General features: G+C 44.4%; 1 protein-coding gene across 1 annotated transcript in view; it reads right to left on the minus strand.

Annotated features, from left to right (window-relative positions):
- SATB2 (SATB homeobox 2) overlaps positions 1 to 15,700 on the minus strand; it is a 340,208-nt gene that overhangs the window by 158,597 nt on the left and 165,911 nt on the right. Inside the window, exons 6-7 of the mRNA XM_086958615.1 lie at positions 11,297 to 11,399; positions 10,502 to 10,612 (exon numbers count right to left, since the gene is read on the minus strand). Of these exons, the coding sequence (XP_086814741.1) occupies positions 10,502 to 10,612; positions 11,297 to 11,399 (214 nt within the window). The remainder of the gene's footprint in view (positions 1 to 10,501; positions 10,613 to 11,296; positions 11,400 to 15,700) is intronic.

Below are 15,700 nucleotides of genomic sequence, written 5' to 3' on the forward strand. Positions count from 1 at the left end.
GATGACCATTGTCTGCTTCCAAGCCTGCGGAACCACTCCCTGGCTCAGCGAGAGATTCAGTAGCGGGTTAGCCAGCGGATTAATCACCTCGGCCAATTTAGCCAGAATTTTAGCAGGGCACGGGTCCAAGGGCGAGCCCGATTTCAAGTTGCCCATAAGTGCTAAAGAAGCGGGCGCAGATATAGGTGGGAACTCGCCCAGCGTCACACCTGGCGAGGCCGGGGGCGATCGGTTGGCCTCAGAATTAATCAGCCCCGCGGGTACAGCCGATGGAAAAGAATCCTGTATGAGTTGGATCTTGCTAGTAAAAAAACTAGCCAGATCAGAGGCCCAGGAATCAGAGGGCCTCTCCTCAGAGATGTTGGACCGTGGAGATATAAATTCTCTAACTATAGAGAAAATCTCCTTGCAGGAGTTGGAGGCAGCTTCTATCCTCCCTGCTAGGTAGGCCTTCTTGCCCAGGCGAATATCCCGGTGATAGTCTTTAACCGCACTCTTATAAGTCAGCTTAGCCTCCGGGTCATATTTTACCCGCCAAGCTCTTTCGGCCACCTTCCACTGCTGCCGCTTAGCCGACAGTGCAGCGGTGAACCAGGGGGCGGAAACCCGCTTTGGAGTACGGCGGGGGGCCAGTTCCGGGGCAAGATCGTTAAGCCTGTCTGAGAGCCACGCCTGCAAGGACTCCAGATCCTTCGACAGGTCGCCTGAGAGGGGGCAGGGATGATCCAGGGCAGCCTGAGCCAGCGTCTCAGGGGTCACTCGATGGTAAGCCCTATGGGTTCGACCCTGCTGCTGTGGGGCGGCAACAGCCGGTTTAACTGTGCCTTTGATGGAAAATTTAGCAAGCAGATGGTCTGACCATAGTACCGGAATAATCTCTAGCGCCTCAAGGGGAGATGTCGAGAAAACCTGGTCGAGAGTGTGCCCCTTGTCATGCGTCGGCCCCTGCAGATAGGGGAGCAATTCCAGCGGTGCCATGGCCTCAGAGATTTTAATAGTGGCCGCGTCAGATGGATCATCCATCCGAAAGTTGAAATCCCCGGCTACGATGCAGTGTTCTGCTTTCAGGGCCAGTCCCAACAAGACGGAGTCAAGGTCTTCAAAGAACGTTCCGGGTGGACCGGGCGGTCTACAGGCCAATAATCCCTTGACTGATTGATGCGGAGCCAAAGCGATAGAGAAAGCAAGGGACTCTGAGCCACGAATGTCCTCCAGGTACCTCAAACCTTTTGATATCTTGTGGTGAAATTTATCACAGTTACAATGATCTCCAGAAGGGAAATCTAGAGGAAACCCTACAATCCCTTAATGGCAACACTGAATTCTGGTGCTCCCTCCAGTAGCCGATAATGGCACAAATAGCGCTATCTAAAATGGTGATGTTACCACAACTCCCATAATACTTCGCAAACCTACCAATTTGGATCCCTTAGCCCTAGACACATTACTGAGGGAGCTGATATGGATCAGTGGGCAACATAGTGTATCTTTAGGCATTCTGAGGCGTCTGCCACAAGATGGGTAGCTGTGGTGCCAATAATTACAAAGTATATTCCTATCTGCACAATTACAATGGATTGCTAGATGGCTAGCTAGCTGAGGGCTGGCAGAGCTAGGTAACGGGTGAGGAGCCCAAGAGAGAGCCTTGGTAGCACAGCAAATAGGCACCAAACCTCAGGAGTGTGAGCATCCAAACTACTTAAAGTTTTGCTGTGCTGCTAGAGGAGTGTTCTCCGCAACACTGCACATCGCCATCTGTACACACCAGCACTTCCATTTGTGGGTATTCAAAGCCACATGGAGGGTTTTTTACAGCTAGGTGCCTGAAAGAATGGACAGACGCTGGGATTCAGATGGTGAGTGATTGTTACTAGGATGGGATAGTCTGGGAATCGAGAGCTTCATCAGTGGGGAGTTCTGGTATACGCCGCTCTGTGGTGCTCCCTGAGGACCATATCGGCAGAGCACCACACTGAGCCCCCACACCCTAAAACCTTGCAAATATTACGTACATTTTGGGAAGGCTGCAAAGTAAAACCCTGACTTTATAGTTCATTGCAGTCAATGTCTCTGACTGCACTGACAAACTGAGAACCTACTGGGACAGAACAGCGGGGAGAGCCCCCAGTGTATAACGAATGGGCTACTGTGCTGGGGCAACCTCACCAGGTGTCTAGGAGCACCAGGATTTAATTCATGCAGTTCAATAACTTACATACCAAAGAAAGTACACCAAATAGACTCAACATAATCACTGGAATTGACGGCATTCGCTATCCCCGCTGTACTCTGGACTTTCCACGCATCACGTAGGCCTGACCGATGAATACCACCTTCTGGTAGGAGGTGATTGCGAGACTGGAGAGAGTGGTTGGTCGGATGGACCTCCACACAATTGAAATATGCCTACTCGGGCTTTACCCACAACCAAAAAATGGAGGGTGAGCTCCAAATTTCGTGACCTGGCCTTCGTTCTCACCAAGAAAGCTTTAGCAATGCTCTGGTGATCCTGGGCATCCCCCCTGGTCAAATGGAAAGAAGAAGTCAAGAAGTGGGCGGCCGCAGAGGGTACAGCGGTATACACAGAGAAAGAAATAGGGCAATGCAAGTACCCTATTGTAGATCTCTGGGATGACCTTGTCCATTTGTGTACAGATGTCCCTGACCAGTTGTACTCCATACAAATGGAGGGATGAGTGTTGATACAACTACTTCATAAGAACACATGTGATAAGTGGGCTGTTGAATTGGGGGAGCAGTTGGTGCACACAACCTGCAGTAAAAGTGAATGTATGTCTCATGTCAGAGGTGGACCGAGTGAGAGTTCTATTTGTTTATTTTTGTTATAGGTTTGCATACGTTAATGTTCCTGTGTAGCCTTATATGTGCAGAATGCATGTCTAGCCAGCTCCTTTCCCCCACAGGTCATATGACACTACACTGCCTGGGCTAGGCAACAAGGAAAGGATGAACTGTGGCCTGGACTCTTGCATGCTCAAGGGTCGTACTGATTGACGGATATCTAATTGGGAATTTGTGCACTGGATGAATTGCTAAAGTATTTAAAAATCAATAAATACAATTTATGAAAATGAAAATAAAATGGGAAAATGTGCTAACCTCTTTTTTTTCTCCACAAGGAAAATTATTTATTCCACGAAGAAGCTTTTTAGGGCGGGTTTGTTTCCTCCCAAACCTGTTACGTGATTTACTTCTGCTCTTGACAAGGCAAAACTCCACCATTTTAAATTGATGAATTCTGTCGTAGATTAAGTTTTGTACAATGCAAAGGTGCCACAAACGTAGAGGGCATTCCAGGCTCTTAAGGTAAACCCTGTACCCACCTCAGTCCATGCTCTCACAAAAATCTTCATGTGAGTAAATGCTTTTAGCAGTGAATGGACTACTTTTCCGAATAAAGACACGTTTTTTCTTGTGAAAAACAGCATATTTTTGGATGTGGGTTATATTTATGGGCGCTGCTAGGTTTGATAGGTCTTAGGTGTTTAAAAGCTTAATTCTCAAAATGTTAGGTGGATTATTCTCTGATTTCTTACTTTACTATCGTTTGTACATATATTCGGCCACAGGTGTTGAGGCGTAGTGAGTTTTGTCCATGCAGCTGCGATGTACAGTCCTTGTAGCGCAAGGGACACAAAACCACACACAAACCCTCTTTTCTACCTCCTGGCCTCTTTCACTGTCCTTGCCCCACTTCCCATTACTGGCCCTATCCAATACAGAGGGCCATATTTACTAGGCACTTGCATTGTCCCTGTATCATGCAAGTCGACACCAGGCAACGCAAGGGCTTAAGTTACGTTTAGAACGCAACGCAAATTGATATTTGAATGGCCTTGAGTCACTTTTCACCTGCAAAATAACACAAGGCAATGGCTTTTGCTGCCTTGCTCTATCCTGCATCAAAGAGGTGTTATATGGATGGAGCATGGGTGTTCCCATGCATCTAACTATGTATTTTGATGCAAACCAAGATTTACTAACGTCAGTAAACCTGGGATTGCCCCAAAATGGTGAGCCTACCCGACCTTGGCATACCGAGGAGAAATGTCTTTATTTATCCATGTTGCCTCTTCTTTGCATGTGTGCTGTGCTGCATTCTGAAGGACACATACCAAGCGTAATAGGCCTCTAAGGATGGTTTTTGTGTGTGAGGGAGGTATTTCTTCTTGCACAAAAACAATCCTGCCCACAATGCAGTCCCTCCTTCGTCCTGGCGCAAGAATGCCTGCGTTGGCGCAAGGCAGTCGCAAGCGCACCAGGGCAGTGAGAGAGCTGAACAGCATTATATCTTGGTAAATATGGTACACTTCAGCTCTATCCTCTTCAGGCAACACAGTGCTGCAACCTGCCTTGTTTAGTGAAATACTAGTAAATCTGGACCCATGGTTTTCCTTGGCTTTCACCATAGGCTCAGCCTTCCTCATTCTTACTGCAACCCAGTGGCAGCCCCTCCATTAAGACAGAGGAGTGACAACCCCTACCACGCCACCACCATTAAATAAAATAAAATTAAATTAAATTAAATGAAATGATAATAAAACGGGTTTTAAACTGTTTTTATTATCCTTTTATTTTAATCCTCTCGGACTCACCCCCAGGACTCTGTTAAGTCTAAGGGGCTGGTCCAGGGGATGACACTGCTGGTGGGTTAGTGGTAGTGCACTCCCTTCACTGCGCATGAGGGTTTGGCCGGCCGTCTTAGGCTGGCCAAAACCCTCATGCGCAGTGAATCCCTCTCCAGCCCCAGCTGCATAGGCGGTGCTGGACAGAGCAGGCACAGGCTAACCATTTACCTGGGAGCACAAATTGACAGCGCTCAGGACCATCCCGACGCTGCTTTCATGCAGCGTCAGGATTGGCCTCAGTGCTGTCTGGGAGTCTGTGCCCAGAAGAAAAAAGAGAGCAATGTGGCGGGCAGCAACGGTGGCGGCGGCGGTCAATGTAAATTATTGTTTTTATTAATTTGTTTATTTTTTTGTCCCCAAACCCCCACCTCCATCCTCTGCCCTACCCTCCACTTTCGCTGGGGACAGGCCGCTACTGCCGCAAACCACATATCAGCCAGGATTCCCCAACCCTCAGCATTGTCCTTCACACTTTTTATTAGCACACTGCTTGCTCCTCGTTCCGGTGTTCTTATTTTTTGCTCCCCATCAGTGCCCAACAGCCCACAGTGGTGCTCTACACCACACTGCCAACACTGCTCTAAACCTTTCAATGCTCTCCTCCTTCACTCCCACCAGAGTCCATCTGCCACTCACTGTTGTCCCACCCGGCCCCAGCTTGATTGGCAACTATTGAGTGTTTTCTGTTCCGGGTTGTCCTGCCTCGCTGTCCATCATTCTCCTGCCGGAGTGTTGTCCCTCTTACTTCCAAGGGAACCTAATGTGCTGCGTCATTTCATTCTCTGCATTTTCTGTGCATTGTTTTGGGTCAAAGTGTGTGGCTCTTTTCAAATAGGCGATGTGCCTGACTGGTTGTACTGCATGCTTTTAAAGCACACAAGATAAATAATCATAACTCTGTCATGTTAAATCTCTAGGGCGTATGTCCTGTTCTGGAGAATTATGTGTACATTGTCTAATGGGCCTAGTGAATAGTTCTGCACCTTTGTTACCTACATTAAGAAATTCTGAACTGTATAACTAATCTTACAATGTTTTCTAACTTTCAAAACAATTCACACATTCTAAATGGCTCAACTGGAAGGTTCATACATTCTATGCTAAATACGTTCGCATATTGTACTAAATAATCTTAGCACGTTTCAGATTGTTTCGCTTTTGTTTTAAAGTATGTGGCTAACTACACTTTGTACAAACGTGTGGACTTTCAAAAGAGATGACCAAACTGAATGCATGCAGCTGTGCGGAATCCCAACAGGACGTGTATATGAACGAATATACGTCATTGGCGCATCCTGCAGGTTTTCATCCAATAGGGTATTTGGTTTGTGATGTCAAACGTGCCAACGCCAGGTGGCGCCATACTGCCAGAGGCGGTCCCTAAACCTAGGCATTGGCCAGACCAATGACACTTACTTGTAATAAAATAAAAAGAAGGACAACAACAGACGTAGCGTCCACGATGCAAAACAACAAACAGTGCCTGCCCTATCACTTGGCCACATAATGCGCTTTATGGTGTCGTCTGCCTCCGAACAGGCCCAGACGTATTTATTTGGAGTATAGCGTCGATAAAACTTCAGAGGGGTCCAGTTTCCTAGCAAACATACCTAGTGACCTTCCCTCCCACTCACCTGATGAACAAATTAACACCAGCTCCAACCGCGGCCGGCCTTTGTTGTCTGCCAAAGGCCAGATAAGCTGCCATGTGCGCCTCCTTCAGACAGACCCTACGCCGAGGTTCAATCCCTGCGTTTTATGCCGTGTGTGCACAGAGTCTGGCTGGATCCAAGGCCCCAGGGTCTGTGTTTAGGGCACTTATGCGCCATAGTGCACCTGTACACAAAGACGGCATTCTGAGCCCCAAGGCCTCGCCGCTCCGACAAAGAAGGGAAGATTATGTGGTCTATTTTGCTAAACAACTTCAATGTTGTGACAAGAAAAAGAAAGTAAGCTAAAGTCTATTGGGGATGCCCACCTCACTTAAATACACACACGTAGAAGTGAAGCCACCGAGTTTCCCAAACCACTAATTTTCAAAATACAAGCTGGCAAGTGTATTGTAATTTTTTTTAATTAAAAGCAGTGTCTCTTTAGGGGCAAGTTTACAAACTAAAAATTAAGACTTCTCAAAGATGTTCAACAATCGTTGGTGTGTGCTATACTGTTAGAGGCTCATTGATGAGATAAGAGTGCCACTCTTTAAGTATAAAGAAGCTTAAGGGGGTGGCTAGCAACAAATAAATGTAAAGAAACGGTACAACAATTTGCTCTAAAACGGGAGTCGAAAAGTAACCCAAAGCAGAGTATGCACATAAACGAGGCACAAGCAAGGTGGTGTCTTAGGGAGACTTTGTATAGTTCTTCTACTACCCACTATCAGAAACCAATGCATTGCCAGAAAGGCACAAAATGCATGCTTCCCATTCACAGAGGAAGCCTCTCAAGTGCTGAACATACCGCCAACCCTCAAACCTGAAATCAAGTCACTGACATCAAACCCCCCACTTAAAATACACCACAGACACCAAATGCTGTTAATAATATAATCAAATGACCTTAAACTCCATAATAACTGGGAAATACTGAGAACCACTGGATATACGCGATTCTACCTTCAAAGTGTTTTCCGCATTATTGTGGATACACCATATTTCCATATATCCCTCATCTGCTGCTTAATTTACAGTTTCACCACCAAAAAAAAGGTTTACTGGTCGCTGTAGTCAGGTTTAAAACTGGTGCTAATGAGGAGAACTATTTACCAGACAGTATATTACAATTTCAAAATAATTAAATAATGTTGCCTCAGAATGTTCGGCATCACACTGCATAATTGGCCTTTTCTTGCAGCATAATTTGCCCAAACGTGCTGCATAATTTGGTCGACTAGTGCTGCCTGATTCCATTAAACCTAGAACTATGCAACACATTTAATGAACGATAGTTTAATGTGCCCCTGGGTTACTATGGAAAGAGGACCCAGGCGTTAAAGCCAAAAGGTACAGGAGACATACTCAAAAAAATCCTCTCCAGAGAGTTTCAACTTATTAGTAGGTAAAATCCAAGTCAATCAAAGTTAAAGAAACCTCCAGTTCTTCAAGTTTTTAACTTGATGAGATACATATATTAAGATGTCTCTGGGTACCAGGGCCTCCTAGTATCAGCCATAATTGAACCATTCTAGTTCCATGGTAAACTGAGACACCAGTCTAACAACCCAGTAGGGTTAGCTGACCCCCACAACTTACACGAAGTGCAACGTTTGAACCAATGGGTGCAGCTGAAAAAGTCAAACGGGGATGTGTTGTAGGGGACCTGTCTTCTTGTTAAGGACAGGAACAGTATAGACTTTGGAAACCTGATACAAACCCAGATTCATGGGGAGTTCTTCTTGAGTTGCTCCAATCCTGAACAACGGACTTTGTAATTCCAGCTCAAATTGGCCGCAGTCATGGTAGGGAGTGAGTGTGTGTGTTCTAGAGTTGAGGTTCTGGGGTGAAGCAGCCATCCAGTTGCTAGGCCTCTACCTAGTATGGTGAGGTCAGAGGACCTTATGTACTTTAAAGATCATAATTTAGGGTTTCGACCTTAATATATTCAAGTGAAAGAGAGCCAAAATAAAGTGAAACACTGAAACTATTAGGAACCCTTATGACGAACACGAGTCTTTGTGGTACAACAAAATGGCGTAATTTCAAATCACATTTTACAGAGTACTTTGGTTAAAGTAAGAAACTTTATACTTTTAGAGAGACATCATGAATATTTCTTAGCATAAGAGTTACACAGCAATCTTTTACAGCATTTCAAGAAAAGAGCTAGCACAAGGGCCTGTTTGTGAATTTCTCTCACCACTCCGTACATCATAATTTACATGCATCGTTTTGTGCATACTTAATTGCCACTAAAACTCTGTTCTTTGTGGGTTGCTCCCTATGTTTTGTTATTATTAGTCACTTTTTTACTACTGCTCACGAAGTATAACAGCCAAAACTTTGTTTGCTTTGAAATGTATTCCTAATTCTTTACATAATTAACTGCATCCAGAATATTTCTGGCTAGAAATAAAATTGTTTCTTATTATTCCCATCTTAAGTTATCTCAATTATTCTGCTCGTTACACATTAACTCCACAATCCTCCTTATTATGAAAATACTCCATAGTTCTGCACATTGTGAAATGATTACTTTAATATTTGTTATTAGCATGAATTGCTTTTATAAATCTGTTTCATAAAAATCAGCTATGAGTTGGTCGGAAATAGAACAACTCTACGACTCTCCTTACATAAACAAACTGTTTTATAACTGCCTACAACGAATTACCATTATTATTCGGGTTTGCCACTAATGTGTCCATAATCCTGCTGATTAAGAACTACTACTGCACTTTTGCTCAAACCTTCTGCACTGAAGACAACTCTTTGAAGCAGATACTCTTGAACCTTTTGTACCTACGAGCCCCTAGTACTAAACTCTAATAGGAACCCTAGAAGCGTTTTGGTAAGAATACATCCTTCTGGTTACCCAGTTGGTGGCCATAAGAATTAGGTGTGCTTCCAACACCCGCCACCAACGCAAAACACGTGGGAATCATTTTTGATACCACTCTATCTTTCAAGAATCAGATTAACGCCACCACTTCCTCCACCTGCATAATTCTAAACCTGTTTAGGAAAGTGTTTCCATTTTTACCTCACGAGCTTTAAATAACAATGATCTCTGCCCTCATTCTGTCCAAATTCGATTATTGCAAAACTTTGTTGGCTGATCTTCAAAAGGACATCTGTGAAAACTACAGATCCCCCAGAAAAATGCAGCCCGACTCCTGGTAGGATCCCAACAAAACAGTCTGGCAAAACAGGCACTTGCTTCGCTTCACCGGCCTCTGAAAAGGACGCGGATTGATTTTAAAGCTTTATGCATCGCCTTTAGGGCCTTGCACGTCTTTGGTTCCGATACTTAAAACACAGATTCTGCTGGTATGTCCTCATACTCATGGCTCTTCGCTCCTCTACCATGACCTTCACAGTGGTCCATAGCTTTAGGTAGGCCAACTGCGGAGGTAGAAGTTTTGTCATTATACGCCTAAACTGTGAAACACCCTTCCTTTGCATCTCCAAAACTCCTACGTACTTCCCATTCAAGAAGGCTCTTGAAACTTGGCTTTTTAATCAATAAGACCTTATTCTTTCCCTCTTCATAGACCAGGTTCTTTTTCTCCTTTTGCCAACTCTCCTCCAATGTGGATATCAGCCCCTAGATGTCCTCGGGCATTAGTTCGCGTTTTACAAATATAAAATCATCGTCATCATGATCTCTCTTTCTCTCTCTCTCCAAAAGTGCTCTTTGTTTGGGATGTACCATGTTACAACGCATACCATTACAACTACCTACCGTTACAACGCGACCATTACAACGCATACCATTACAACGCATAGCGCTTTGGGGTGCTGGATAGTGGTAAGTATAATTTACTATTCTAACTCCAGTCCCCGTGGACCCTAGGGAAGGTGTTGGATAGTAAATTATACTTATTCCCTATCCTAGAGCGCCCCCCAGCGCAATGCGTTGTAATGGTATGCGTTGTAAAAGTCGCGTTGTAACAGTAGTGCGTTGTAACAAATGCGTTGTAACAGGTGTATACCCTTTGTTTGTTGTCAAAAGTTTTTTCATTCAGGGTCCAGGCATCCTACCTTACACTCCCATACAAACTACAAATATAAAAAAATACACACGCACGTTTTAACTAATAGGACCCAGCAGAGAGCCAGCATTTCAACAATGTGCTGTCTCTTATTTTTGTGGTAGCATATTCTTATGTCAATACAAATTCAGAATGAACGTACCTGTCGACTCCTGTTTGGGGCTCCGCCGTACTCCCACCCACTCCCGATCGTCATTCTGGGTTCCAGAGCGAGGCCACTCCCCCTCCTCCGATGCAAAAGTGACCCAGAATCCTGTGCGCGTTGGGGGGAAGAGGCAGTTTAGCAGTGGGACAGAGAATGATGGTAGAGGGGAGCAATGGAGTCCAACACTGTTAGCTAGGGGTCAAAAACCACCTTCAGAGTACATTGCATCCCATTTCCTTGTTTACACTATTTGTGTTATTCATAGGTCACCCTACTCCATCTCCTATTTCTCTATAAAGATAACATCCAAACACATTATACAAATGCCTCATCACCCAAAGAAATAAATGCTACATGGGCAGATGGAAAGACTGAAAGGATGTGAGATGTTGTGCTCGCTAAGTATACTCCCTCTCATCTTGTGCGCTACCCTCCTTCTATTCCAAGAACCATAGAGTCCTGAGATGAGGCTAGAGTGGTCATTCCCAGTTAGAGAAGTTTCACTTAGCACTGCAGGGTAGCCACATGACCAATTTATGTGTACTGTCCTTCCATGCCCCTTTTGAGCTTCTTTTTGCTTCACCCTCACATAATTTCAGAGTTTGGCCAACAGGAAATATAAAACTAGGCCTCCTGCATATCAGTGCTCTTCTAAATGTTTCTATAAAGCAGTGGTCTGCTTCTCTTTCTACATCCAACCCCTTCTAGGTAGTCAGTATAACTATGTGCAGATATAGTCCTTACATTCATCATTGGTAATAAAGAATTGAAAGCGAAGTAAGATCTGTTTACCTTTCATTTTCTTGTACTTTTTATACCATCGTCCAAACTCCTGGCATTTTGTCGCTGACACATTCGCGTAGTACGTGCTATTTACAATGGATGAGATCATACTCTGTGGGACAGAAAAGTGGGGGTAGATGTTAGAAGTTTTCTGTTCCAGACTACATAGGTGACAAGAACCAAATATATCAATCCCATGAACATAATCCATCCAGGAAGGCACATAAATTCCATTCCTGGAAAGGTTATAATTTTTTACAATGTGGCATGATTTTTGGGACAGTGGACATCTTTCCCCAGTTCTTTAAAATCAAATGTATTAATGGCTTTAGAAACATATAAATTATGTCTTGTGCATAGTGAATGGTTTCCTAGTGCAATCAACGAGGTGGTCCTCCAGCCCAGCCAAGAGCCAGTTGGGGGACGGAGGTTTTGTGAGGCTGAGCTGTTTCAAAAGTTCACCATTGCCCCACTTAGAAGGAAAAACAAATTATTTGTCCATGTCAAGCAACTTCCTAATTGACTGGGGGCATCTTCATGTAATGGCCTAGGCTGGACTATCCTTTCAGTACAGTTTACCGTATCTCTTGAAGGTGCAGCAGTACATAGGCTTATTTGCTCTGCAGCTTTCTCTTGTGCAAAAAGTGTTGCCTGGCTTATGCACTTTCTACAGATGGCTAACTGAACACAGGACCTAATTAAAGAGGCGTCATATATGCAAGGTGCAATACAGGGTCCACAGTGGCCAATAGCACTGTTCAGTGAAGGGACACATCCTATGTAGGACACTTGGGGCCTCATTTAGAAGCTGACAATTATGGAGATCAGTCAAATCTTGGGAAATCGCCCATCCACCAACAGCTCTCATCCCCTGCCTCACTGAGAGGCCCTGAATGGCCATTCTTCTGATGGTCAGCTACCACTAGCCCCACCAGAGAAAGAACGCTCCTAACCTGCCACCAAAGGGCCTTCAGTGGTAAACATTGCATTAGAAGGCTCAGCTTATTTTGGGTGAGGCGTCTGCCTAGTTTTCCTGTCATGCCCAACATTGGTGTTCCTGGGTGGAAAAAACTATCAATGTCTCCCGTAAGGTGGAATAAAAAATACAAATACCAAAGATCGCGTACTTTGCCCTTACTATTTCCCATGCACACCCCTACTATGCAGCTTTACCTTTGAAAATAAAACAAATGTTGGCTGATCAGTCATGTCGCAAAGGCATGGTGGACTGGCCAGCTTTGCATGGGTAAGATAAAACTTCTCGGTCCTGGTCAATGAAGCTTTTTCGGTGAAGACATAAATCAACCATGTCGGTAGTTTGATAGTTCACCTGTTCAAAGAAAAGCCTAGGAATAAACTTCCATTCCTTTTCTTGTTGAGTTTTTAGTAGGGAGGAAAGATAGATTTCATCCACACTACCCTCTTTCTCAGTTTTTCAGGAAGAAGCTTGGTATTTTCCCAATACTTGTCTATGAATGTAATGTGTTCAGCTAATTCTATCCACTGGTGGTAGGGCATACGTTTATTTACATGGGAAAGACTGGTTTAGCTTTCCAGTTCACCCAATCTCAGTTAGATAATTGGAGCTTCTGATGTTGTAGAATAACAAAAGGTCCTATTTACTTGCCCTCTAAGTTTGACACTTTAGAAATGTGATGGCCAGAAACTTGAATCTCCTGTTACTAACTCAAGGGTGGAACTTCACTTGTATCAATTTTGTAACTATATCTGGATACCCCTGTAGGGTGTGCACACCTTTTTGCATCAATCGACTCATATCTTCACCAGACAGGATGGATGAAGTGCAGTTCAAAGAGGATGAACCACACTGCTTTCTGTGGCGCTGCCTTGTAGGCAACAGTAGTGGCGGCTCGCAGCCGGAGTGAGGCAGGCGGTGAGTCGGGCAGTAAACGGGCAGGGTGGGGGGTAGTGGAGTCGGACATACGACGTTCAACTTGGCGATGCAGAGAGTGCAAGGTAAATAGTTTTATTTATTTATTTACTTACTTCACTTGTATGTCCGACTCCACTACCCCTCACCCTCCCCTTCCTCTGCACCACCACACCGCCCTGAAGCACTCCCACTGTGAGCTGCCACTGGGCAATGTTCAACCAAAGTAGGAGGCTATCCCACTGAAGCTTTTCAAATGCCCATCTTTCTATTGAAATCTTTGCATAAGCATAGTTATCATTTTGTTAAAGTGTCAAAACTATAACCTGAGACGGGTCTGAGAGGGAGGAATGTAAGTAACTCAGCATTGTCACATATTTCCTTCAGGCACATGGACAAGAAGTTGCTTCCAACTTTCTTTATGGAAATGTGGCCTCTAAACAAATCCCTCTTAGGCAGTTGGTGAACACACAGGCACTCATGCACTTAAGATGCACCACCTGCCAGTAACAGCGATCATTGGTCACCACAACAAATATGTGTGTTTTCTGATCTGGTATGAGTATCAAAGAGACCAGAAATGTAAAGCCCTACTTTCTTAAATGAAACCTCAGCAATGGGCACTGGTACCGGAGGAGCCATTGATTTACCTCCACTGTTATCAGGCAGCTGATAAGTTTTGGAGTTTCAGCAAAATGCATCCACTCTCATTCCCATGTTGGGCCAGTGGAAGTATGTCTCGTTCATCTATGTAACCCTCAGGATCTCCAGGGAAGGTGCCTCATATTCTATTGTCAGGAGGACTGTCCAGTGGGAATGTAGTACTGCCAGGCGACTCCTTATTCCAGGATTAGCGGTGAAGGGCTTATTTTACAACTGTTCGCCTTTCCAAAAGACTCACGAGAGAGCAGACATTTCCCCCTCAACCAGCACCTGGTTCTGGTCTTGCTTGTGCACACTCACCCAAGCAGGAGGCACCTTTTGTGAATGTTGTGTTCTTATGAACTCCTATGTATCAATTGCTAACTCTGCAGGGCCTCCTGCTGCCTCAGGGCCATGGGGTGCATGCAAGGGGTGGGGCCTGTGGTTCCCCCCCCCCCCAGTATACATGCACCCCTGGACCTGCACAAGAAAACTCTTAATCTGCGGGGGTTTGAACACTGGTTTGGGGGTGGGGCTGCCCGCCACGCACCGCCAAACTCATAATCTGGCCCTTAGAATGCTCAGATTTTGCTTAGCTTTCACAAAGGGGCTACTTGTTACAGACATGTCAACATGAAGCTCTGTATAGTGCTTTGAAGCAGTCATTAGGTAAATGCACTGCTATTTTTAGTGACTAATAACATATAGGGAAATAATATAAGACGGAATCCAGGCCTCAAATTGGATGAAATCATCAGCCGGTGGAAGTTGGGTCCTTTACCACTCTATTTTGTGCAATAAAAGTGTATGCTGTCCCAAGATAGAAATGTGCCTCCTGTGCTCAACATCATTTGTGCAAAACATTCCTTGTGCGACTAAGACTTTGGCATCTTCATATGCTACTACGCTTTATAATATACATGCTCCTTCGCATATCAGCCATCTGAAAAATCCTCTTTTTGGGCTTCATCAACATGAACATATTTATATGCATTTAATATTCATTTATTAAAGATGTCCCGTCACACCTCTGTAGTTAAGGTTGGCTCCGCCCTCCATATAAAGTCACATTTTGCCCCAATTTTAACCATACACCATAAGCGAACCTTTCAGAATGCCAATTTTGGTGGAGATTATTGAAAAGGGTCCAAAGTTATAAAGGAGACCCACATCCACTCAATGCAAATTACATGAAATTCACAGTAGACAAATTTTTGAATAAATTACTCATAACCCAAAAAAAAGTACACCACATTTTTCAGACTCATAGTATCAGGCTGCATTAAATTCCAATTCTTTGCTAGTTTTTTTTGGTTTAGTTAGTTTTTTGTCAGTGGTGCACCGCTCTCTCGCTTAGTTCTCTCCTGAAGGTGGCATGCCAATATGGGTATTGGTGCAGTAGGTTAAATGTGCCATGATTAAGAATCCGTCGTATTCCACCCGATGACCAAGTCCGACTGGGAACCAAAACCAGACCTGAAATTTATTTTTATGCAACCCATTCTCCATTAACTCCCTTTTCTCTTTCTATCAAGTCATTCTCGTTCTCTCTCTCTATCTCTCTGTCTCGCTCGCTCTCTCCAGTACCCCTACTGTTTCTTCTGAAGTAAACCCTGGGGAGCAATAAAAAATGACATAACAGCCATGGACCTTTAAAATCTGCCCTCAAATGGTTCCAGGACCCCAGGGAAATGCCCAATACCACAAATGGATAATCAGGCCCTGTCCTACCCTACCGTAGGTTTAGAAATTCTGAAACAGTTCGTACAATAGTTATTTAAAAATGTAGGCTTTTGAACACTGTAATTATTAATGTGTAGAAAGTCAGGTCTGAATTGGACATTGATTTTTTGTGCATAGGCTACTTCCAGATTATCAGA

Source organism: Lissotriton vulgaris, chromosome 2_1, assembly GCF_964263255.1.
Source record: "Lissotriton vulgaris chromosome 2_1, aLisVul1.2, whole genome shotgun sequence".
NCBI lineage: Eukaryota > Metazoa > Chordata > Amphibia > Caudata > Salamandridae > Lissotriton > Lissotriton vulgaris.